Genomic DNA, 24,631 nt, shown 5'->3' on the forward strand with positions numbered 1-24,631 from the left:
TAAAAAGGGGTGCAAGTAATTTCCAGTGTACATTGTTTTATTATATAGATAGAAATAGATAGTAGAAGTAGATGTGCGTGGATAGCAAAATTCCTATCCAACAAAATCATAGTAATACTATGGAAAAAAATAATTTGATTTTTACTTTTATTATAAAAAAATAATTGATTTTTTTCACCATAAATTATTCTAAACACACTAACTGTTTATATATTTTTTTATCAGTAGAGAATTACCAGACAAAAAGTAAAAAAGAAAAACACTTAATTCCTAGAATAGGAGACACCCCAAGCATCTGCCAACACGAGATGTCTCAACTAAGATGGACATTGTTGTAAGAACACCATGGAGTGAATTCATATTTAAGTATTTAATTATAACTTAGTACTCAATAATAATAGTTTAATAATAATAAATAATAATTAATGGAATTTTGAACCTACACTATCGAATTAAAAGTTTAAATTAAAATAATGGCATTGACTTGAATTTCAGAAAAATAAATTTGGCAAGATAAAGATATTCGAGGATATTTTTTTTATCTTGGAAATATTGGTTTAAATAAATGCATTGGAAAATGTAATTTTGCATAAAAGAAATTTTGGATAAAAAATATACAAAGGTTGCATGAGATGCTTATGTAATATTAAAGTAACCACAACTCTATCAACATTGGTTAGTTTAAGTAATTGGAACTTGAATTTTTTAAGTATATGATTAGGAGTCTGAATTCTAACTAATACGTATGAAGAAATCATTGAGTTAAAAAATCTCAGTGACCAATCGAGGTACTCCTTTATAATCACTTAGAATATTACCCCAAAACAATTGTCTTTCTTGTCTTCTAGATAATTGTTGAGACTTGTTGAAATTTCGTTAACAATTTCTCAAGAATTGTTGAATTGGAAACTTTCATTTTTTTTCTCTCTCTTCTTTGTTGGGGAAGCTAAGGGTTGTTATTATTTTTTTGTTTTTCTTCTAAGAATGATAGTTCTTTATTATTTTGGTATTTAGCTACTAATTTTTATTAGGACATTTTTATTCATTCATCAAACTTTTTTTTTTCTTTTTTATGAAAAAGACATCCAAATTTGCCCACAATTTTTTTTTTGACAAACAATTTTGTCCACCATTTAACATGTATTGGTCTAGCCAAATAATGAAGATCTATTTCATTGGTAAGTGGCACTTAATCATAGCCCCATGACATAATCTAAGTTATTCCTTGACTAGCCATAAACCATATGAATTGGTATCCTTGAAAAAAGTGATTTTTTTTCTTTAAAATATTGATATTTGTCTTTAACTTGCATTAGTAATGTAGTGGATCCAAAAATGTAAAACTACTTCATGCTTGATACATTGTACTTCATGCATCTACCTCAACCCACCACTACGTCAGCCATAATAGGTTACATGAGTGATACATTGTACATGTAATTCAATTTTTTTTAAAAAAATGGCATGTCATTTTTGTTACTTTTTCATATGGCTGGTTACTTAACCAACCAGTCACCAATCGAACTGGTCAATCCAGTCCATTTTTTTAACCATTGGCTTTTTGTTGATTTGCCCAAGGCATATTCTTAGTAAAAACCAGTAAAAGCAATTTCATGGGAAAATAGTTGACACTTGATAGAGAAAAGAAAAGCCATGCCCGGAGTTCAAGAAAGACGCAATTTAAAAATGGCAGACCATTTTTCTTTCTTTTCATGAAAATATTCCTATTTTCCTTCCTATCACATTTAAAATATACATTTTAATTTTAATATAGTACAATACCGTAGTTGTCCCAAAATTTCCATGTGACCAAGGGATGCTAATTGTCATGCAAAATTTGGCAACGGTTAATCTTCATTTGTTGGTCCAAATCTTTCAGAAGTCGTATTGTTTCTTAGCCCCGTCTGTCATACTGATACATGACTAAGACGTCTTTGAGGCTGCTTAAACAACTTGATTAGCTCATATGTTCTGGCACTTTGACCATTGTAAAGGCAAAGGTCAAGAGGAGTTAAACCATCCTGAGATAAACAACAGAGAAATTTCAATTTAAAAATCAATGTAAAGGAAATGTCAAGCATTAATCAGCTAATAAGACATGCGCTCAAAAGAGTGTGTTAGAGAATATCTTATTAGCATTTCTTATTCGACAATCACTTTTAAAAACTTATCAACAAATAATGACTTAGGGAATTTTCTCTGATTGAAGGGAAAATCTCTGTAAATATCTCAATTTCAAAATTGAGAATCAAGGTATGGATATCACAATTGCCTTTCATACAAATCACCCAACTAGTACTCCCTCTGAACTCATATATAAACAGAAAAGTTGTCTTGTATACACATCTAACTAATGTTGTCATATTTAATGATATCATTCCTAAAACACCCTTCATTTAATTCTAATTTTATTTAGAATGACTCTTTTCTATTCATGATAACAAGTCATTTTAGAAATAACTTTATTTTTTACTTGAGATTAGAAAAATTAAATGAAGTCACTAACTTTCTTAATTAACGTCAAATTAGTTATTTTTGCTTATACGAGTCCAGAGGAAGTAACTACATATGGCAGAGGCAGACCTTCTAAATACCAATCACAGCTGATAATTGAACCAATGATCCATTTTAAGCATCTGCATTCAGCTAAACTATGCAAGACACTGAGGTTCCTTCACATTGATAGATTAAAGAAAAAAATCCATAGGAAAACTACCTCATTTTTTAATGTCTTATCAGCACCTTTGATTAGCAAAAGCCTCACTAAATCTGTCCTCTGAGCTTGAACAGCAAGATGTAATGGTGTCCAGCCATACTAAGACAGAGAAAATTAATTGTGTTCTCAAACAGCTCACCATAAATGAATAAAAGGTAGATAAACTAACCAAGAGAAAATTTAATCATACATTGTCCTGGAGATTTATATCCACATTATACAATAAGAGTATTTTAATTGTCTGGGTAGAAGCTGTTAGTACAGCATAGTGCATCAATGTGGCTCCCTCCTGTTTCCAGAACATAAACAACAAAATAGATGCATAAACTTTTCAGCAGCAGGCAACTAAGGCTTATGATAACAATAAGCTGTTAGATTAAGATGAAATGACAACAGTGACAATTTTTCAATGGGGGCAGGAAGAGCTTAAAAATCAGTAAGTAAAGACTCACATATGCAACTACATCGGGACAACCCAACCATTTAGTAGTTTTTTACTCACATTATCCTGTACAAAGGGATTAGCTGAGTTTCTCAGGAGATAATTGATTATGGCCTGCTTTTTTCCAATTGTTGCTCTGTGAAGGGCAGTCAAACCATCCTGGAAACAAAGTAAATCAGTAAAGTAAATAGAGAAGTCATGCATTTCAATCTCCTTATGAAAAGTTAGAATTGAAATACCTTATCCACAGCATTGATATCAACATTATGCTTCAACAGAGAATCTAAAAGGTAAAATTCTCCACAAGCAGCGAGAGTGTGCAGGGGAAGCCATTTATCCTGAAAATAATATTAGTATCAGCCATCAAAAAATAATTGAGAATATTCAAGGCTACAAGTAAGTGAATCAGAACCTGTTTCCCTCCCTACACCTTAATCATCATTCTCACACACGCACACAAAAATGCAACAAGGTGTCCATGAACTGAGTATCCAGTCTAGTAAAACTGACAACATCAGTATCTACTGGGAATATGGGACTACTCAAACAACATCATTGGTGGAACAAAAATTCACAATCATGGCAAACCAGAGAGTTTTTCTTTTCCAACAATAACAAGCATACAACAATGGTAAAATATCAGTCATTATCCTACATATAACACTTACCGAAGTAGCAGCTGCCAAGTCTGGTATCCTCTTATTCAACAAAACCTTCTCCTCCTTATTAAACAACTTCCGGCGACCTATTCACGCAGTCACGGAAGAATTAGAACAGCCATCCCAACACTTTAAAAGTCCATATACACGCAACAAGACGAACACAACAATCAGTGAATTAAATTATTCATTTCTTCAAAATGTAATTCCTCAGTCCACATTGCCATCCATCAACTAGCATAGTATGAAGTACTAATAGTAACCTAATCAGTAAGTTAGTTCATGTTTCAAAGAAAAAGTCCAAAAGGGCATAAGAAAATGGATATACCTCCAGGGGTTTTAGTAGTAGGGTCATAGTTGTCACTATTGAAAAACTCAGTGACATCCTCCAAACCCCTCCCATAAACAGCCCACCTAGGGTTCTTAGGCGCAACACGTTCACCACCATCCAATTCAGCTTCAGCCTCAAACTTTTCTCCGCGATTCAATTGAGGTTCAGGGACATTTTCGTCCACCGGAAAACTAGAAGAGTAATCGAGAAGCTTCATCTGCGCCAATTTGGCTTCCTTATAAGCCTTGTAGTCATCCAAATTCATATCCCTAAGGGGAATCAAGCCTCTTCTCTTCTTTTCAACCTTGCTGTTGAACTCCACTTCCCGCGCAATCTTCCGCATCTCCCTCTTCGTAATGTTTATCTCCGCCTGAACCTCTCGCCACTTGTCCGGGACCAAATTCTCGCCCAATGTCTCCTCCACTTTTTTCCTCCAACTGGGCCTGGGCTTGGGCTTGGGCTTATCGACGGTAAGATTGTCGGGATTGTGGTGGTGGTTATGGAAAAGCGGTTCGTCGAAAACGCCGTCCTCGAACACGACGCAGTCGCCGATGACGTGGTCTTCGGAATCGTCGTATTGCGGCGTTGGGTGCAGCGATGGCGAGATAGAGCGGAGGTTCCAGTTTCTGGGGAATTGTAGAGTTTGTGAAAGTTGGAGGTTGCGGGAAGTAAAAAAGGGGAGTGGAAAGAGGAAAGTGTGAGGTTGAGGATTCAGCGCAACGGTGGAAACATGGAACATGGTGGCTGCTGCTCCTAACACTCGGTGACCTCAAGTCTGTCTCTTTTATTGCTCATAATAATAACATTTTATATCCATGTGCCTAATTCAAACTACATTTTGAATGGTGAGTGTTTATATTAACGCTCCCCTTATGTTAATCGCAGTATAGCATAACATAAAGAAAACATTGTGTTATCTTGAGACACTATGATTGAAAATTTTGAATTTAAACTCATATGATTTATATTTAAATGTTTTTATTATAAAATTAAATTAAGAATATTTTTTTATCTAATGAAAAAATAACTCAGTTGCTTAACTCATAATTAATTTTAATTTTTTATTCAAGGTAAAATTAAATATTAAAATTAATTATGAACTCAAAATTAATTATTTAAGGTAAAATTAAAGACACACTTAAATATTAAACTCTGACAATACCTTTAAGAGATAAGGTTATATGAAAATGATATCACTCCTTGTTAGTGGATTCTACTTTGTATTTTGAATGACTAATAACATGTGTTTAATTTTGCATCAAGAGACATAATTGACTATTTTCTAAGTTACAATAAAAGTTACCAATTTTAAATGTTCATGCTTTTTACTTGTTTGACTTGATTTTTGTGTTACGAATGGATCTCAAGCACACATTTAGCAATTTAATAGAATTGATTTAGTGATAAGATATTTGAGTAATTCGTATGAATTTTCAAGTTCAATATGTTAGCAAAATATTATGTGGCTCTTGTTTGTGTTTGATTTGGTTACTTTATTATTACATTTAATTGCTTGATAATGAGTAGTTATAAAATAATAAAATATGCTATTACAATAGTTATAATAACATTTAACTGTTCTTAGCAGAGGAACTAACGAGAGACTTTATGAGATGATAATAAGGAGGAGTCCCTAATCCTTACTATAAATAATCCTGTGATATTTTATTGATTAACACACTATAGAAAAATCTAAAAGATTAAAAGATCTATCTCTTTTTCTAAACACGGCATTACTCTATATTTTAACTGTGAAAGATAATGTAGAATTGAACTCTTTTTCTAAACACGGCATTACTCTATATTTTAACTGTGAAAGATAATGTAGAATTGAACTTAGCAGCAATGGTTATATGATATATGCTTATGCTGTTTTTTTACACAGATATGCTTACACTTATTTAATAATATTATTTATATTATAAACTGAGGTTTTAAATTCTCTTACACAATATTCGTAGTCGTCGCCACAAAAGACTTTCAACCTATTTCCGGTTAGAGTATAGATGATATGCATGAGTAAAACCAATGATAGTATCTTCTACATTCTTTGGTTATTTTGATGTGAATTTTATGTAGGAATGTATTATTTATTAGAATTAGAATTCAAACACAATTCTCAGTTAATGACTATCTTGATTTAGAAGTAGAACTCACTAAAATATTGTTTTCAAATTTTAGCTAATATTAGGTTATCTTTACAAGTATAAAATTATATATATTTCATGATTTCACATAAAAATCTGTTAAATATTAGATTAATAAGCACATTTATATTTAAAAAGATTCAATAATTTAAAGTAATTTAAAAATTAAACTTAAAATAAATTATCCAAACTTGGGCAATCTTTTGTTTCCACGCCTACCCCCCTTGCAATAAGATGGAAACGTATAGAACTGAAGGAAATGAACTGTAATTTACTCAAAATTGCGACTTTTTATTTATTAGTACGAAGAAACGAACTAAAAAAAGATCAGAGACAAAGTGGAACTCTACCGAGTACTGATACGAGGTCTTGTAGAACAATTTGACCAATAAATTATGAATTGTATAAACTAGTTAAATACCGAACAAATATAAGTGTACAAATTAAAGCATAAGTAGTGCAGACTATTTCCAAAACATGGATACAAACTTTAGTCACGATACCATAATAGATAATTTTTTCATTACCATCTTCAAACTTAAAAGACATCACCTAGATCCACGAGCATACCTCCTATCTGGGCTACCATATGGAGAATAAGGAAGTGACCTGGACCTGTCCCTCCTAGATCTTCCACCATAAGGTGGGGGTGAGTGCCTCGGTGAATAATCTCTACCACCTCGATATGGTGGTGAGTGCCTTGGAGACCTTCCACGGTCACCACGATATCCATAATCATCATGACCAGATCCACCTCCTCGATACCTTCCATGGTCACCACGATGCCCTTGAGACAAACAGATGGAGTTCAGTAAAAAAATTTATAAAACAAACACTTAAAAGATTAGATTCACCATTCAACAGGTCTCAAACTTACCATAGTCTCTAGTACTTTTAAGGCCAAGATAGTGTCCAGGTGTAGGAGTTCTTGGCCGCTTTCTTCGTGACTGAAATAAAATAGACGCTCACAATCCATGGGGAATTTATTTGACAAAAACAAACTGCATAAATCATTCAAGTACCACTGGAAGCAAAACAGATTGAATCTCATGATATCCTTCTTGCCTTACTAAATTGTATTAACACTGACATATTATATTTAAGGGTGTCCTTTAAAAGAAAGTTTTATCAACATAAACAACCTAGCATATGAAAAAAGAAAAAAGTTGTATCCACACACGATTAATGCTAGGCATGAGATACCATAAAAGCCTGATTAGAAAGTTGTTGATAATGTCCGTTGATTAGTTGAGTTGAAAGTGAATGCTGAGGTTGTAAAGTTGTTGGACAATATAGTTGCTATGTTTAGTTGATCAGAAGCATTTGATTAGCTGTTTAAGCTTGCCATTGATCAAGCTGTATCACTAAAGTTGACATGGATGAACTGATCATCTTTGATTGCTGCCAAAATAGTTGATGCAATGTATTCTGAATATGACCACAAAACCTTCAAGTTAAGATGAAAGAAAAGCATGATTGTTTTTAGTAACTACTAGTAAAGTGAAGAACATGTTACCCGCTCAACAGTAATATAGCGACCCTCTAAAACTGATTGATTGAGATATTTGATGCAACGGTTCGCATCCTCAACAGTATCCATTGTAATAAAAGCAAAACCACGAGAAATTCGTGTCCGCGGCTCCACCACAAGAAAGCACGAAGCAACCTAACAAAGAAGACAACTATTGATATCCATTCCAAAATATGGGACACACTAATGTGGGAAACTGTGACAATTCAATGAAAATGGAGAGGAAATCAAATATGATACTCACCTTTCCCTCCTTAGAGAAATGCTCCTCTAGGTCTCTCTCAGTGACCCTTGAAGACAGGCCAGTCACATAAAGTGTAGTTCCAGCATTTTTAGCCTCAGACCTGGAACATAATTGACCATATTATAAGCTCCTCAAACAACATCATTAAATCAGAACACACAAGCACAGTTGTTCCCTTCAGAAATACTTCAAAATATTAGACTTTATTTTTCAGTGAAAGAATTATGAACAGATACATGTAAAACGGAAAGTGACTAACCTTTCGTTACTTCTTGATCTTGATCTGAACAAGACAACATCATTCAGTCCACAATGTAGGACAGAGTGCACAAAAGGAAGAAATATCAGACAAATTAGAAGGGATATAATGGAAAAAAGAGTGGCACGGTCAACAGCCACAACTCTTGAATGATATCATGGTTGGCACTAACCTTCCACGACTTCTCGACCGGGATCTTGGCCTTTGTTTCTCAAAAGATCTTGACCGGGACCTAGACCTAGGCCTAGATCTAGACCTTGACCTAGACCTTGACTCAGCCCTCCATGGGGAAGGGGACCTTGAATTCCTGAAATATTCAATCATCACCAAAGGGACAAATGACTTCAATAACCAATAATCTCAGAGTGCCCTCCACATTCCTTTAACCGTGAGTTCGGATTTAGAATCTCATATTACAACAACAACACAAAGAAACATCTCGTTTACAAACAAATTATTGCACAAAACTTGTTTGGGATAAACTAATTAAGAATTTTAATTCTGGACCATCCTGAATCTGGGCCAAGCATCTGAGCTAGATCTCGGTTGTGGATCCTTCCGGACAAAGGCCAAAATGTGTAGTCGACTACATGTAACCCTTAGTATTTCTCCACAGTTCTTTCACCTATGGCTCGAGACTGGGAAGGCTGTGGACCCTCCCAAATTTAGGTCGAGTTAAATCTAGGTTCAATAGCACCCATAACTCAGCCGGAATTCTGGGATCCCCAGTGGATCTCCGGTGATCGTCCCTGTTTTCTCGCCGAGATTGAGGAGATCAAATCCCAGATCAACAGCCTAGGGCAATACTACCACAAGGTGACCTACCTAGGGGGCTAGGGAAAACACCGAACACAGCACAACTAAATGCTTCAGGCATAGACTATCTTCAGGACCTACCTACGAGGCTAAACGTAGACTGAAACAAATTCATTAGCAAATCATTTTCAATGTTTCAATTCATTGTGCGTTAGAATTACAAAAAACATGAACGCAGACGAAGATCATGTCAAATGCGACATGATGATCGTGCATCAGAAATATTTGATTATGATGATTACCATAATCTAAGAGGATTATGGGGTTTACCTTCTCGGTGGAGAATCGGCCTGCAAAATAATTGGGGAAAATATTAAAACAGAAAAAAGAAAATAAAAATAGAGAACTTGTAATAATGGATTGAGAATAATCCGAGTCAGGGGAATGGATTGAGCCAGAGAACTTGCCATTGCCACGAGCTAAGATCTTCAAGTGTTGACCCTCGAACGGAGATGAAGAATCAGGTATAAGACGACGAAGGGTAACGGTTTTGTCGAAAAGCAATAGCAAATTGACCTTCAATTCATATAGTGAGCTGTCATATGGGTAGGGTTATTAAGACGGATTAGGCTTGTTGAATTTTGGGTGTTGCTAAGTGGCCCATGTGATTTTTTAACTTTTTTTTTCAAAAACATGTTTTATGAATTAATTTAAAATTAATGACTCAAATAAGAATGAATATGTGACTTTTCCGTTATTAACACAATACTCTAATAGGCCAATTATATCATAATATAATTAATGTCTTTATATATAATATTAAAATTTTTAATGTATATTTAATGCATGTAAATTTAAATAATAAATTTTGTGACAATTAATTTTGATCTAAATATTAATATATTTACATATATGAATTTTTATGAAACTTATGATTTTTATTTAAAATTTATATATGCAAAAAAATACATTATTAGATTAAAATTAATTGTAATAAGATCAAAAAATACATTAATAGATTTATGTTAATAAACCTATGATTAGCCAATCCATAAGTCTCACAAGGATTGGCCAATCCATATAAGCTTTACGGAAGAATAATATTGGAATCGTACTGTTGTACTGGGTGTACCAGCAATTGTGCAGGTGCACAAAGCAACAGCCTTGAATTTTTTGGTTGTCAATGGACCAATGAAAGGGTTTTTATGGGAAATGCTAGGTGCACCCAGCAACATTGCTGGTGCACCCAGCAATTAGGTGAATGGGCAAAATTGCCCTTGCATTAAAAAAAATAATTTCTTCTTCTGGAAGAAGGTTCTTCTGGAAATCTTCCGGAAGAAGGTTCTTCCAGAAAGTTTCCGGAAGAACAATTTGTGTTCTACCGGAAGAACCTTTTTCCGAAGAATTTCAGTTTCCGGAAGAAGGTTCTTCCGATAGAACAATTTATTCTTCGAAAGAAGTTCTTCGATGAACAATTTGTTCTACCGGAAGAACCTTCTTCCGGATAAGTTACCGGAAGAACTTCTTCCGGTAACTTCTCCAGAAGAAGGTTCTTCTGATAGAATAAATTGTTCTATCGGAAGAACCTTCTTTCGAAAGAAGGAATTATTTTTTTAATACAAGGACAATTTTGTCCATTCACCTAATTGCTGGGTGCACCAGCAATGTTGCTGGGTGCACCTAGCATGTCCCGGTTTTTATTCGCTCATCACTTTTTACTATCTTCACGCCTCAACTTCTCTTTTGCTTTTTTGAAGACCAAACTACCCAAAACACATCCTCACCTTAGACCAGCAATCCCGTTACAAGACCGTGATAAGGATGAAAATGAAACTCAAGGAGTTCTGGTGAAGGTTCTAAGTTAAAATAAAATTACCCCTGTCTAAAGTAGAAAAAGATATGGGAGAGGAAATCCAAATTGCATTGTCATTCTTAGATTTCATAAGATTAACTAGCACAAACTCTACAAACTACGTTGTTTTGGAACTCATTTTTTGTGGTAATGTGCAAGAAATATAGATAGTGTCCTTTTTATTCTGATTGGCATTAAATGGTCTTACTAGGTTATAATTATATTGCTTTGTAATGATATATTGTATTTGTTCAAGGTTCATTCTAATCAAAATGGTTCTAGTGAAAATACAATAATCTCACAAATAAGGGAAGAGGATGGCATAACCAGAGCGAAAGCAAATGGGTGTTGGAGGGGTTGGGGGTAATTTTAGTACAAGAGAGAGAGCTTCGTGATTATTTTAATTAAAAACTATTCTAATTCATTAATTTTTTTATCCATAAGCGTTCTCATTTTTTATAAAAATAATTGTGTTCTTGCCTCGTATACTGAATAGTGAATACCCATTTAGAAATTTTGCTACTTTAAAAAAGTATGAGGAAAAAACGTACAATCTATGAATGCAGATTAGATTGCGAAAAACTATGACCAAATAAAGGAGGACAGGGTAACGGATATCTATAAACTGGTGATCCTTTCAAAATATGAATCAATTCTGTGTGAAAGATTTACAAGTGATCTGAACAATCATTTTTAAGTACAGAAAGCTACATAACTTTACCCCCAACTTCTTTTTCTGTCCTCTTTCTCAGGAAGGGGCAGGCAACAAATCACAATCTTTACAAATCTTCAACGACATGAATTCAGGAGTTTAAGTTGTTAGGATATCTGGAATTGTCGTGGAGTGAGCCCCCAGTATCTTACCCCCGGCATCGGGGAAATTCTCACAGTCAGGTAGGGATCTAATCTTCCCATCGGAATCTACCTGTACAGGATACTTAAGAAGATGTCCCTGCAAAAGTGAGAAATCTTCAGAAGCGAATAATTTCCAATTGTTGTCTGCAATTTTATTCACTTTATGCACACACTCCAATCTCTCTGGTTCTTCAAAAGTTTCATCTAACATGCCAAGATGCTCTCCCCAAAGTGACATTCTGTAACCATAAATCTGCAGGAACAAAAGCCATCGAATGTAATAAATATATAATATCACATGGTATATTGGCACACAACAGCTAAGAGGTTCATCACACCATTCAGGCATTGATCAATATCCCAAGAGACATAGTACATAGAGGTACAGCCATACAAGAGATACATAGGTGGAAAGTTAAACTAACAATGATTTTTATTTGGTTACCTATCCATGAGATCATTAAGTAATTCAATAATTTGGGAGGAAGTCATTCACATTCAGTAAAAGATAAGGGTGATTTTTCCAGGTCTACTTATACCTAGAATCACTATGCATTATGTAATCAATTTAGATAAGACATGTGATTTCGAACTCATTAGAGTGCTCTCAGGTTGTCACATGTCATTTGCGGCTGGACAAAGAGATTTACAATTAGAAAATTTGCTATAAGAATTAAAAGCTTAGGGATAAATACAAACCTGGCCATGTGGATGTCTTTTCTTTGCTGACCACGTGTAATGGGGTTGATATGCACCCATAGCTATCTCAGTATCTTTAGTACCAGCCATAGATCTTTGGTTTATATTAGCAGATCCAATTATAACATACTCATCATCGACGATCATCCCTTTAGCATGCACATAAATCATAAAACGGCGATATTTATATGCTGTTGAGACCTGACAAGGAAAATATACTCAACCCATTCTTGATCATTAAAATATCTTCTACAGTTTGAATGCTAACAAGGTAAAATCTATCCTCAGTCCTCATGTATGAAATCAAGCAATCAATGCTTTGGACAATATATATTACGAAGCTTAGGGCAAACAAAATAACATTTTAGAATACATCATTTTGTTTGTGAGTGAGCGATATTACAGGCAAGACATTACTATTATTGTTGTCAATAAACTAACTAAACTAGCGTACCCCATTGCCCAGAGGCTCTTCGCTATGCGAAGGTATGAGGGAGGGATATTGTATGCAGCCTTACCCTTGCATATGCAAAGAGGCTGTTTCCGGATTCGAACCCATGACCAACAGGTCACCAAGGCACAACTTTACCGCTGCACCAGGGCTCGCCCTCACTATTATTGTTGTCAATATGAAGAAAATTTCATCCTCTACAGTAGCAGATAACTATGATATAAAGCAACCACATATGGTCTAATATGTTAATAAACTTCATTTTAAAGAAGCTTAAAAGAAAAGAATTATGATATACTGAAGGTAAAAACAAGATGGCTATAATATTATTTTAGAAAATCACCTGTGCACCATTTGTGCTTGAACTATCTTCATTAAAGTGTTCCCGATTACCAAGGCAATAAAAATTGAGGTAATCTTGTGGGTGCACATCAGTAAGCTGCATTGATTTCAATTCTCTAGCAACTGCATCATACATCATTTGCATCGTTTGGCCCTGTATACAGCAAACATATAATTGAGAATAAATATTTTCTTTTTTGTTACACTTACACTTTGATCTTTTGAAGCACTAAAGTTTAGAAAGATCCCTCTAACATGGAAGTTGCACTTTAGAGAATAAATTGCAGGTTTCGTAACCATAGATGAAAATAAATGGTTGATTTTGTCAAGATACAACCACATGGACAAACAGACCAGTATTCAATAGGCTATAGGCCCATTTGTGAGGTTTATAGTAGGAAAGGAAAAGAGGGTACAGGGAACAGAAAATGAGACAAAGGATGTAGGCTCATGAGTGTATGAGAGGAGGAGGGAACATATTCCACAAGGGGAATTCATGGGAGTGAGGAGAGAAAGAGATAACAGAATTGACATGGTGAAGAGTGAGGGGAGAAGGGGATACTGGAATTAGAAAGGGAGAGAGTGAAGGATTATATATGGGTGTCGTAACCGAATAGGGGGTATGAGGAAATTGGTATCGATATTGGCTAGGCTGAGTGAAGAAGCTAGTTCTTCTTGTAAGGACCTAGTCTCCAGCCATTACCCTACTGCTGTAGTTTTAATTCAATTCAATATAATATTACTTTAATTTTCATTCCTATTTTGGTTCCTATCAGTATTTGTGAGAACTCACTCCCTTGATTTGCTCATCAACAATTACTTACACTGTACTCTATAAAGTGCACTTTAGAGAAGCATAATCCTTAGACTTCACATTCATAATTGTAAATTTCCATAATTGGACAATAAACTTCAAAACAATAGACAAACAGATACCTGCCAAAAGAGGATTTCTTGCATAGCCCCAGTTTTAGGATCACCTTCTGGCCACATTGGTAAAACAATGTAGACAGCAAATCTCTCCTTAGCTCTAATTTTACTAGCAATTTTCAGTGCCAATTCCATTGGGATGAGATTATCAGCCCCTGACCACAGAAGACAAATGAGACATCTCATTCTCTTTGATTTTTTTTTCTTTTTCTTTTGCAGAGAAAAGATGTACAAACAAAGGAATTTGAAAGTATCTCTTATGAAAAAAGGAAGCAAAAAGCCAATTAGTTACTAAAGCAAATAAAATAATACCATTAATTAATTTTTTTAATAAAAGTTTCTAGGACAGAGACAAGAAGATTAGAAAGAGTTGGGGGGATAAGAGTTCTTCCCAAATAAATTAAACTAAATATAATAACATAATTATCATCATTTAATCAGATTTGAACCTAATTCACACCATACCAACAATTCTTTCCTCTACCTAATCAAGTTCTGAAAGGGATATATATTTCAAAAATATATGCATTCAACTCTTTCTTTTTTTTCAGTAAGATCAATGCAATCATTTTTACAGAATGTCCTTTTTCTGCAGAACAGAGAAAAACACCTCACTAAATTATACACAACTATCTTGCTTTTCAAAACCATGAATTTAAGCCTAACCTGCATCTTTATAAGCTGGCCATGCATACGATGATCCAATGAAGTATTGGTTTTCAATATAAATAAAGTGTTGAGCAGATCTGATCGCTTGAATGTATGCTGTTTGAATGCTTTTGTCTATAACCAAATTTTTAGCACAGATAAGATTCTGCATCCAAAATTATGTTAACTAGAAAGTGCAGGATATGATTCTAATCAATTCAATGTATAAGATTCTAAACTCAATATCTAGGTTTGGTTTGCAAGCTAGTACAGAGTTCACTCAACATATTTTGAGTTTTCTGTACAGAAGAAATAGGATGAACAAGCAAGTAAAACACTAGTTAATGAACCTGGGACAGAGCAACATCAACACGTTTGGGAAATCCTTTCAGGGATCCTGAGTCAATGGAGCGGAAGATCTGTAAGAGTTTGGAAACAATGTAATGAAAGGAATTATCTCCAAAATCAAGAAAAAAATAGCAGGCAAGTAAAGTCTACTCAAAACTAAGCTTGCATTGTCCAACCTGAACATGCCAGTTTTCAGGATCATCTTCACTAGAAACCCATACTAAAGGGTCATCCTCTGGAACAGTATAATCATCCGATTTATCCTTTAAGGTAGCAGCACCAGAAGGACTTAATATCCATGAGATGCGTTCTATTCTTATTAAAGCATCGTCATGCCATTGAGAGGATTTTTTGAAAAGGATCGCAAACTCTTTCCACTTAGTTGCTTTTCTCCATCGCTGCTCAAAGTTAATAAGAACATCATATGCAGCAGGTCCATCTATTCTGCAGTGCAAATCATGCCATGGTTGTCTAGGAACTCTTGTTCCAGCCTACCACAATCAAAATATACAAGAGTGGTGAGAACTGAGAAGTAACAATAAATCAAAGTCTAAGTGTTACAACATTGTAATAAAACCATAAAACAATACTTCCTACAACATAAAAATAGCAAAACATAATTGGCTATCACAATCAATAATCCATAGATATGCAACCTACAATAAACAGGATTACCCTATCCTACAATAATGATGCAAGAAAATAAAAATCTGTTAGTTATTACTTATTATGAATCTTTTACTAGGTCCTTAACTTTTTCATACAAACAAGGTCACAAGGGACAACATAAACAAAAGGAATTAGATGTTTAGAGCTGACAATTACAATTAGCTCCTTATCATTCATTTATCAAACTGAGTCCAATAAATTTGATATCTAAGATTGTTCTAGAACATTATTTAGAAGCAAATAACACAATTGGGTTACTCTCAAGTCTAAATAAAGTTACAACTGAGAATTAGTCACTTAAGAAAGGAGAGCAAATACTTGTAATAATGGCAAAAAGACACAACCTATAAGCTGGCTCAAGAACCAAGTCTCAGCTCTGGTGGACTAACAGGAGGCACCCCTCAACAGCCCACATGGCAGAGACTATCTTTGCCCCAAAATATTTTTTCCTTTCCTGGATAGTGCAAATTTGCAATCAATGGTTGGGGGTCGGTGCGGATTTGGAAGGGGATCTTAAGTTGTGGTAACAAACCCCAACTATAGGAATGGTGTAACTCTTCCAATCCCACACTCTAGGAGCTTATGGGCAAATTACAAAATAAAAATTCTATGGATAAACTTCAATATACTTGGTGACCAAACAAACAACATCTGAGTCTCTTAACAGAGCTTTACATACAATCTTATGGTGTATCTTTCCAAACCACTTTGGGGTTTCAGTAAGACATTATCAATGGCATCAATGATATTACATAATATAAATTCCATTCAGAAGCTACTATGTACTTGGCAGATAAATCATGGATAATAAATTAGAGGGTGTACACAGCAGTTTTTATTCCAACCAAGGGTTCAATCAAGACATTATGGATAATATAACCAAAAAAGATTCTATTGAAAATAGTTAAAACAAGACTTTCCTGATTTCTAACAAAATGAAAGAATAAGTGAAACGCTTAACAAATTAATATTCCCAATTGGGCTGAAACTTACAGAAAATGTAGGATTGTGGAAATCACCATCAAATACATCGTCAAGATTACGAAACAGACGATGCTCGGGTGTGTCATAGCGACCATCACATAGATCAAGACCTCCTATAAAAGCAGTTATCTTCCGGTTATTACCAGCAGCCTGTGTGTCCACAATCACACATTTTTGGTGGTGTGTGAAGACCGTTCCAACAACCTGTATAAAAAACAACTCTATGACACTGTTTGTCTCAAAAGACAGGACACCATTTAACAATAATCAATAATTTTACAAGCATAAAGGAAAGGGAAAAATGAATAAACGGAAACGTATCTGTTAACTTCAAACAGATAATTAACAGGAGAAGGTATATTTCCCATACTAAATTTTGCACCCACAAAATATATACCCACTCTTTAGAGCTTAGGCCACTAAACACAGGGCATTTCACATTTGACTCCACTGAAAACTAGCTCACAAAGAATCCTATCTCCTGACAGCATACAGGAGGGACGTATCAAGTCAACGCAACAACATAATACAAACAACGAGAGGAAAAGAAAAAACACAAGGCAATAAGAATTAGCTACATTATTATTATCTAAATCTAACACGCAGACAACATTAAGTGAACATCCACGGGTAGCCAGTCTCAAAAACTTAGGCCTAGCTCGATTCCTGTTTTCAGAAACAGTTTTCTGTTTTCTAACATCTGTTCCCTTAGTAGATTTGGACGTGTTTGTTTGGGTTTTCTGTACTCTCTTCCTGTGTGGAGTAAAGACCCAAATAGGAAGGCCCATTTTGTCTCACTTATTATACAGGGAGTGACTCATTTGAGAGGAAAAAACAGTATCATTGAGAGAGAAAGGAGAGGAAAAATATTACAGAACATTTTTCAGATTGCAACTGCAGATTCATTCACCGTTGGATCGGACTGATTTTTGGACAGTAGGTTCTACGCGCATGATACTTCAAATTGTCCGGTTGGATTTATTTTGTCTCTATTGTACCAATTAGGGATTTATTTTGATTTGAGTGTTTGTAGCACGTTTTAGTGCACTTGTTTGAGATTCTTTTGTATCTTTGATTATAATGGAGTTATTTCTTTAGTCTAGACGACCCGTGATTTTTACCCTTGCATTAAGAGGAGATTTTTCACGTTAAACAAATTGTGTTTCTGTTTTCTTTAATTTCTATCTTGTACCGTATACTTTATTGGTACTCCTCACACGTTCTTGCAAGTTTTGAGGAATTTACTTTTGTTGCCTATTACTCTGTTATAGAGGTTGTTATCGTGTTGGTCTATTTTCCCCATCATCTACTACATTTCCATTATGTAAAAATTTGTCCCCTAAGCACTTGAGAAGCAGAGCATGAAAATCACATCTCATCTGTTTCTGTTGTTAGTTTTTAAAACACATACTTTGGAAACAATTTTCAAAAATTGATTTTAGAGTGAAAAGGGAATTGATCGCTAAGTAGTGTGGAATTGTTTTGAAGTGAAAAGGGAATCAAACCCCGAATGACCCTAACACTTGCCTGTTGCTTCAAGAAGCTCATTTTATTGCTGGCATACCGAGGCGACAGAACACACATAACAGAAGAATGCTTAAAAAACTTCCTGGTTTCCTCATCATGAGTCCCCATCACACCAGCCTGCACCAAAAAGATCATCAATCAATCAGCAACAAATCAAAGATAACAAACTATAGATGACAAAAACAAACAATGCAAGAAGCCAACTAGAGCAAAACCCTCACCGTCTTGAGGAAAACCTTATCATGCGAAGTTTTATCATCCCAAACCAGCAACAACACTCTCACCCCTTCCTCAGACTTATACTTAAGCAACTCACCAAGCGTCAAATCGCCACCGCGCGGCAACGGCCTAGTAGGCTCTCTAACGAGCCTCACCTTATGATAAATCGACCAACCCACCAAATACACCATGTGATGAGCCTCAGATATAGCATAACAAATATCCTCCCAACACTTCTCGTGTCTATAAACATTTCCATTCTCCAACTTAATCTCCGGTAACTTCCCTTCACCAGATTCGGTACAATGCGCGTCCTGGTACAACCTCACCGAACTCCCCTTCCTCACCGGAAAATACGTGTGCCTCACGCCGTTGTGTTCGGGATCCGCCGCAATGCCTCGCTGGTACAGTAAATTCTCCCACACCGGAGTGAATTTCATCTCCACGTGCAGCGCCGTGTCCGGCTTCGGCGGCTTCCCGGACGGCAACAGAATCGGAAACCACTCGGAAATCTTCGCTCCGGTGGCAATCCGCCGCGCCGGAACCTTGACCGTTCCCATGGTCTGCGCGCCGAAAACGTCGTCGTCCTTGACGCGAAACTCCAAATCCACCACGGGATGCGCGAGCGGGATGTTGAACTGTTCCTCCCACACAGGGTTCGGCGAGTTCTTCAGCACGCGCGTGCGTGCCACCGTGGCTTGCGGCACCGAAACGGTGACGTACGGATCGCTCGTGATGATCCTCGGATGGTGGTGCTTCCGCTGGCCGGCTCCGCCGCCGCCGGCGGGAGCCTCGGAGTGGAATTTGATAGTGTCGCAGGCTGTGACGCAGCGGCGGAGACGCTCGGAGAAGATGTCCATGTTGGGCAAGTGGCGCGCCTCGATGATTTTCAAATCGAGGTCGCCGTGGAGATAGGTAACGCCATTGTCGTCGCCGCCGCCAGTGTCCGCCATGGGAGTGAGTGATCCCGTGCGCCGAGAGTATTGTTTTGAATTTGCGCCCGGGAGCGAAACGGGGGCTTTTAGTGTAGAAGAGAAGGTTTGGTATAGCGTGAAACGAAGGAAGTGAAGTCACGTGGAAGTGGTCGTTTTGAATTAGGGTACGGTTTTTGTTAGCTTCTCGCTTTGGATTCGTGTTGTGTTGTGTTGCGTCGAGGAGGGAACAGATTGTGTTTCTGTGCTGGCGGGTTCACAGGATTCCATGTCATTTTCGCCACATTTTTTTTGTAACAGTAACGGACTCTGTAACAAAAAAAAAAATAGAATAATTAGTCAAATTTGTGAAAGTGTAACACTGATATAGATTGATTCATGTAAAATAAAATAAAAAATTAAATTTAGTTTTTAATGTATAAAAAATACGATAAATCTATAAAATTAAATTTGTATTTTTTATTTGTTAATGATGAATGACGACACGCCTAGACGGAACGGAAGCGCTAACGCCACGTGATGATGGCAGTTAAATTATTGGTTTGTTGGTTGTACGTTTTTCCTCGCAGTTGTTATTGTAATTAATTAATGTAATAAATTATTGATTCTTGATCAGATCTTTGCACTTGCATGATGTTTTGTTGAAGAATCGTGACATCATGAAAAGATTGAAAGTATATCAAATCGTTCTCATCCTCGTTGTTTGTGGGCTTGGATTTAGGTAGTGGTGGCGTGTCAGTGGGCCTTAACGACGACATTCAACTACTAAGTGGGCCCTACCTTGGGCTTGGATTCCATTTTCGAGCAAATCATGTCCCTCGTGGAAATGTTTCGTCCGTTTGTCTTTTTTGAAAGTTTTTGCATTTTTGGATGGGATTAAAGAGTAAAAAAGTTGTTCTTTTTTCTCTTTTTGGGATGGGATCAGACTGTTAGAGTAAAGAAATTATGCTTTTCTTTTACCGGATGGGATTAAAGAAAAAAAATATTATTTTCTTTAAGTGTTTTCTTCATGAACTTTAACAAACAAGACCACGTGTTCACCCCCCCAAAAAAATATAGAATTAACAAACAAGACCACGTTTTGTATAATTTTCCCCGTAAAAGAATGTGATCCGATTGCAAATGGGTGCTCCTTTTCATGGCATACTCCATACAGATAAAAAATCATAAATTTGATTCATCAAATGAATTCATAGAATTTGTGAAACATTCAAAGTGGGTCCGTCACTAAATACAAATCTACGCTGGTGAATACAACCAATGAAATTATAAATTTTGACTTAGTTTGGTTTCTATAATCTACAACCTTTTATTTTTTTATACGTAACATGTATACGCTACTGTCATTTTTTTTTCTTTGGGTGTGTATGGAAAAATAAGGAAGCCAAACAGAGTATTTGATAATGACTAAATTTTTAGTATTTGGTAATTTAAAATCATGGTTATACTTAATTATAAAGGAAACCAAAAGGAAGGGAAAGTATGTTTAATAACTTGGGAAATAATTTAATGGAATCTCGGTGAGTTGGAATTGAGACATAGCATCACTTTGATTTGATGTCTAAGCATATCCTCAAGGAACTAGGAAGCATTCATCATGCGATGATGCAAAGATACCAAAACCAGATTCCGCATCCCTACGGCCTTAAGCTTCCCTTTGTTTTTTTAATATCACAACAATAAAAAAAATAAAAAAATTTGCCAGGTCAAAGTGTATCACGGCTTTTTTATCAGAAGGGAGCCATTTTTTTCAAAACTACCAAATAAGATTAGATTTTGAATAAAATAATCATTTAGGGATAAGTCATAAATGAATCACGAAAAAAGTTGTAAATTATGCTATTATCATTTGATTTTTTAAAAAAAAATTCATAGAAATTATAAATCATTACTTTTAAAATAATTATTATATAAAAGTCAACGAAACTGTATTACGGATTTTCTCATTTACTTTTTCAATTATATACTCCATGACTCCCAAAATCTATTTTATTCTCTATCGTGCAAGACTGCATCTACTATAATCACACTATAGCATACCAAACCTTTTGGACTCAAATCAGGGTGTTTTTTGGTTGGGTCTTTATTTGGTGGCCGGTTATAGGTTTAGTTACTCATAGTGAGGGATTGTTTAGGCTTTAAGTGCTCTTATTTTTGGGACCAGAATATGCTGGGAGGGATCACATGTATAACTTTCTTTATCTGCTTGTAACTCTCAAACTCTTGTACCCATATTTTAATATATATTTTTCTTTGGCTGATAAAAAAAAAAAGCTCATGGGAAAACATAGGGGTTTGATTTTCCAAAATACAAGGATGAAAAAAATTTAAATGTGAGTAAGCCTAATATTGAGAATTAGTCACATCCGAAGCAAAATTTGAAGAAATCTCATGAGAATATCAAATAGTCAAATATCATAATTAGGATAGTTATAAAAAAAAATGGTTTCAAATTGCTAAGCGCATCATGTGATGCCGTGATGGGCTGCAATATTGTAGTTGCTACATTCATTGTCTGCAATCACATAACAAGTACAATGCAACAGGTGAAATAATTGCATCCAACGAGAATTAACAACAAATTCCTTATACAAATTTGTTCTTCATTCTTTTTGTGCCTTTACTTAATTTAAAGGGAATTTTGAGAAGTCAAGGGAGTTTGACAATCTTGGAAAGTTGGTAGCGAAGGAAATGTGAAATTTAAGAAGGGAAGCAAGAGCCAAGAGCTATGGGATTTTTTTGGGGGGGAGGGTGAATTAAGAAGTATTAGATGTTGAACCTGAATGTTGATCATAATTAATGCAGACATGAAATAAGTTCACACTTCACATCATAATAGCTATAATCCCCCTTAATTACAGTTGTCGCAACCCCACCCTATCGCAAATTAACATCATTACCAAGTCATTTCAGTATATTGTGTATAGTGTATACTGTCTAATCTATACTAATAGACCAAAAGAAAATAAACTGAAACGCTGGATGATGTGTACGCAATAGCAGATTGTATAATTATTACTAAATCAAAACTTATTATAATTCATGCAAATTACTATGAATGGTTTTTTCAATCCAACTATAAATGAAAGTTACATTCACCTTTCCTGCAAGCAAGTAGGAGAATTGTTGAGCACTTTAATATTATGGCCCACCTTGTTTTTGCACTGAACTTGTGTCTTGTGTCGTGGGAAAGGTGGGGGATTTTCTTCCTGCATCAATAATTTTTTCTTCTACAGCCAGGAGTGATAATGAAAAACCAAAAACAATAGTCTATACAGCCAAGAGGTCTCCAACTTATAATTTGTGTTATAACATTTTAACTAACTAAGTTAATAGGTAATTATGTTATAAAATAATGATTTAATTACAAATTTTGATCCTTATAGTTTTATTATTTGTATCTTTTAGTCTTTATAATTTTAAAATGATTTTTTTAATTCCTATAGTTTACATTTAAATTCTTTTTTAGTTCTTATAGTTTAAAAGTGATTATTTTAGTTCCTATAATTTACATTTAAATTCTCTTTTAGTCCTTAAGTTATTTTTTAATCCTTATAATTTGCATTTTAATTCCTATTTAGTCTCTATAGTTTGAAAATAATCTTTTTAGTTTCTATACTTTATATTTTAATTCTCTTTTAGTCTCTATCATCAAAATATGAATAATATTATCAATTATAATTAATTATAAAAACATTAATAAGTAATTCTTAACTAATTTATCGTAAGATAATTTGTAATAAAAAAATATTTAATAATTTATAATTAATTTGTAATTAATTATTTTTTTTATTTTTTTGTAGTAAGTACTAAAAGATAATCAAAATACAAATTATAGGAACTAAAAATATCACTTTTAAACTATAAGAATTAAAAGAGAATTAAAATACAAACTATATGGACTAAAAAGACCAATTTTAAACTATAAGGATTAAAAGAGAATTAAAATATAAACTATAGGAACTAAAAAAATCACTTTTAAACCATAAATATTAAAAGATGTACGAATCATGAAACTATAAAGAACAAATGAATAATTTAACCTAAAATAATTAATATCGTTATATATAACACTAAAATTTCTAATATATATTTAATATACATATAAAATTATATAATAAATTTTGTAACAATTAGTTTTAATTTAATAATTTATTTTTTAACATAAATAAACTTTTATTAAATCTATAATTTTTATTTAAAATTTATATATGTTAAAAAATACATTAAAGCTGCGTTGTTGATTTACTTGGCCGCGTGGGATGAAGGTGAAAGCAAAAGCCAGGAACTTGGCAGATTTGGTGCCGAGAGGCTTTTTGAACTTGAACCACATAATGAGAGAAGTTGAAAGAGAGTAAGGATGCTAATGACAGAAAAAAAGAGCTGGATTGAAGTGCAAAATCAGATACAACATTTTCTGTCTCATGATCCGGCAAAACTAAAAAAAACTTCGTACTTCGTACCCCATTGCCCGAAAACTCTTCGCTATGCAAAGGTATCCGGCAAAACTGAGACCTGAAAATATTTAGATTATATTGAATACTTTAGATGCACATATGAGGGATAAGTGTAACACATCTAACATGAAATCAGCTTTTGACATTTTATGATTGGAGGTACGTACCCACAACCTGCTCACACCTTCGTAGCTTTAGAATTATATTGAAATATTCCCAATGCATTGTTTGATAATTTCCTACTTTAAATATTATGAAATGTTACGGTGGAATGGTGGATGAACATGCACGAGGGTTCATTTCCAACTCAAGTTGAGTTACGAGTCGAACAAATTCTTATCCAGTAGGTTCAACTCGACTCAATTCATCTATATTTATTTGAAATCAGAATAAACAATCAATTTAGTGTATGAAGTATTACTCTCACTCTTAAATAGTCTTTAAATTAATGAAATTATATAAGTAGTTATTAATGTATTAGAAATCGTACTATGTAGTCTCTCAAGTCTTAAGTATTGAAAAACTTTTCAAATTAGATTAGTAAAATCTATCAACTAGGTACTAATTAAATGGATGAATATTCAATATTTTAGGGACTACTTATATTATTTCATTAGTTTAAGGATTATTTAG

General features: G+C 34.6%; 3 protein-coding genes across 4 annotated transcripts; all 3 read right to left on the reverse strand.

The window, feature by feature from the left end:
* Positions 1 to 1,638: 1,638 nt before the first annotated feature.
* Positions 1,639 to 4,968, reverse strand: LOC114419422 (ankyrin repeat domain-containing protein, chloroplastic-like). The gene is made up of 7 exons (XM_028385081.1): positions 4,146 to 4,968; positions 3,827 to 3,903; positions 3,398 to 3,496; positions 3,219 to 3,317; positions 2,907 to 3,005; positions 2,717 to 2,815; positions 1,639 to 2,021 (listed from the first exon to the last, which is right to left on the reverse strand). Exons 1-7 carry the CDS (start codon positions 4,885 to 4,887, stop codon positions 1,908 to 1,910), a joined length of 1,329 nt encoding a protein of 442 aa, XP_028240882.1. The 5' UTR covers positions 4,888 to 4,968; the 3' UTR covers positions 1,639 to 1,907.
* Positions 4,969 to 6,664: 1,696 nt separating this feature from the next.
* Positions 6,665 to 9,686, reverse strand: LOC114419431 (serine/arginine-rich splicing factor SR45a-like). The gene is made up of 8 exons (XM_028385088.1): positions 9,553 to 9,686; positions 9,416 to 9,435; positions 8,502 to 8,636; positions 8,330 to 8,353; positions 8,071 to 8,170; positions 7,812 to 7,961; positions 7,173 to 7,242; positions 6,665 to 7,082 (listed from the first exon to the last, which is right to left on the reverse strand). Exons 1-8 carry the CDS (start codon positions 9,553 to 9,555, stop codon positions 6,844 to 6,846), a joined length of 741 nt encoding a protein of 246 aa, XP_028240889.1. The 5' UTR covers positions 9,556 to 9,686; the 3' UTR covers positions 6,665 to 6,843.
* Positions 9,687 to 11,522: 1,836 nt separating this feature from the next.
* On the reverse strand, positions 11,523 to 19,820 carry LOC114419438 (phospholipase D delta-like). 2 transcript variants are annotated; one of them, XM_028385101.1, is made up of 10 exons: positions 18,612 to 19,807; positions 18,391 to 18,507; positions 16,873 to 17,067; positions 15,387 to 15,701; positions 15,213 to 15,281; positions 14,881 to 15,028; positions 14,221 to 14,369; positions 13,286 to 13,438; positions 12,492 to 12,692; positions 11,523 to 12,045 (listed from the first exon to the last, which is right to left on the reverse strand). In XM_028385101.1, the coding sequence occupies exons 1-10, from the start codon at positions 19,560 to 19,562 to the stop codon at positions 11,749 to 11,751; spliced, it is 2,595 nt and encodes an 864-aa protein (XP_028240902.1). In that variant the 5' UTR covers positions 19,563 to 19,807; the 3' UTR covers positions 11,523 to 11,748. The 2 variants fall into 2 exon arrangements, with proteins under 2 accessions (XP_028240902.1, XP_028240911.1); XM_028385110.1 differs by lacking the exon at positions 11,523 to 12,045 and having other exon boundaries at positions 12,515 to 12,640; positions 18,612 to 19,820.
* Positions 19,821 to 24,631: the final 4,811 nt, after the last annotated feature.

Source organism: Glycine soja, chromosome 1 (assembly GCF_004193775.1).
Source record: "Glycine soja cultivar W05 chromosome 1, ASM419377v2, whole genome shotgun sequence".
NCBI classification, from domain to species: Eukaryota; Viridiplantae; Streptophyta; class Magnoliopsida; order Fabales; family Fabaceae; genus Glycine; species Glycine soja.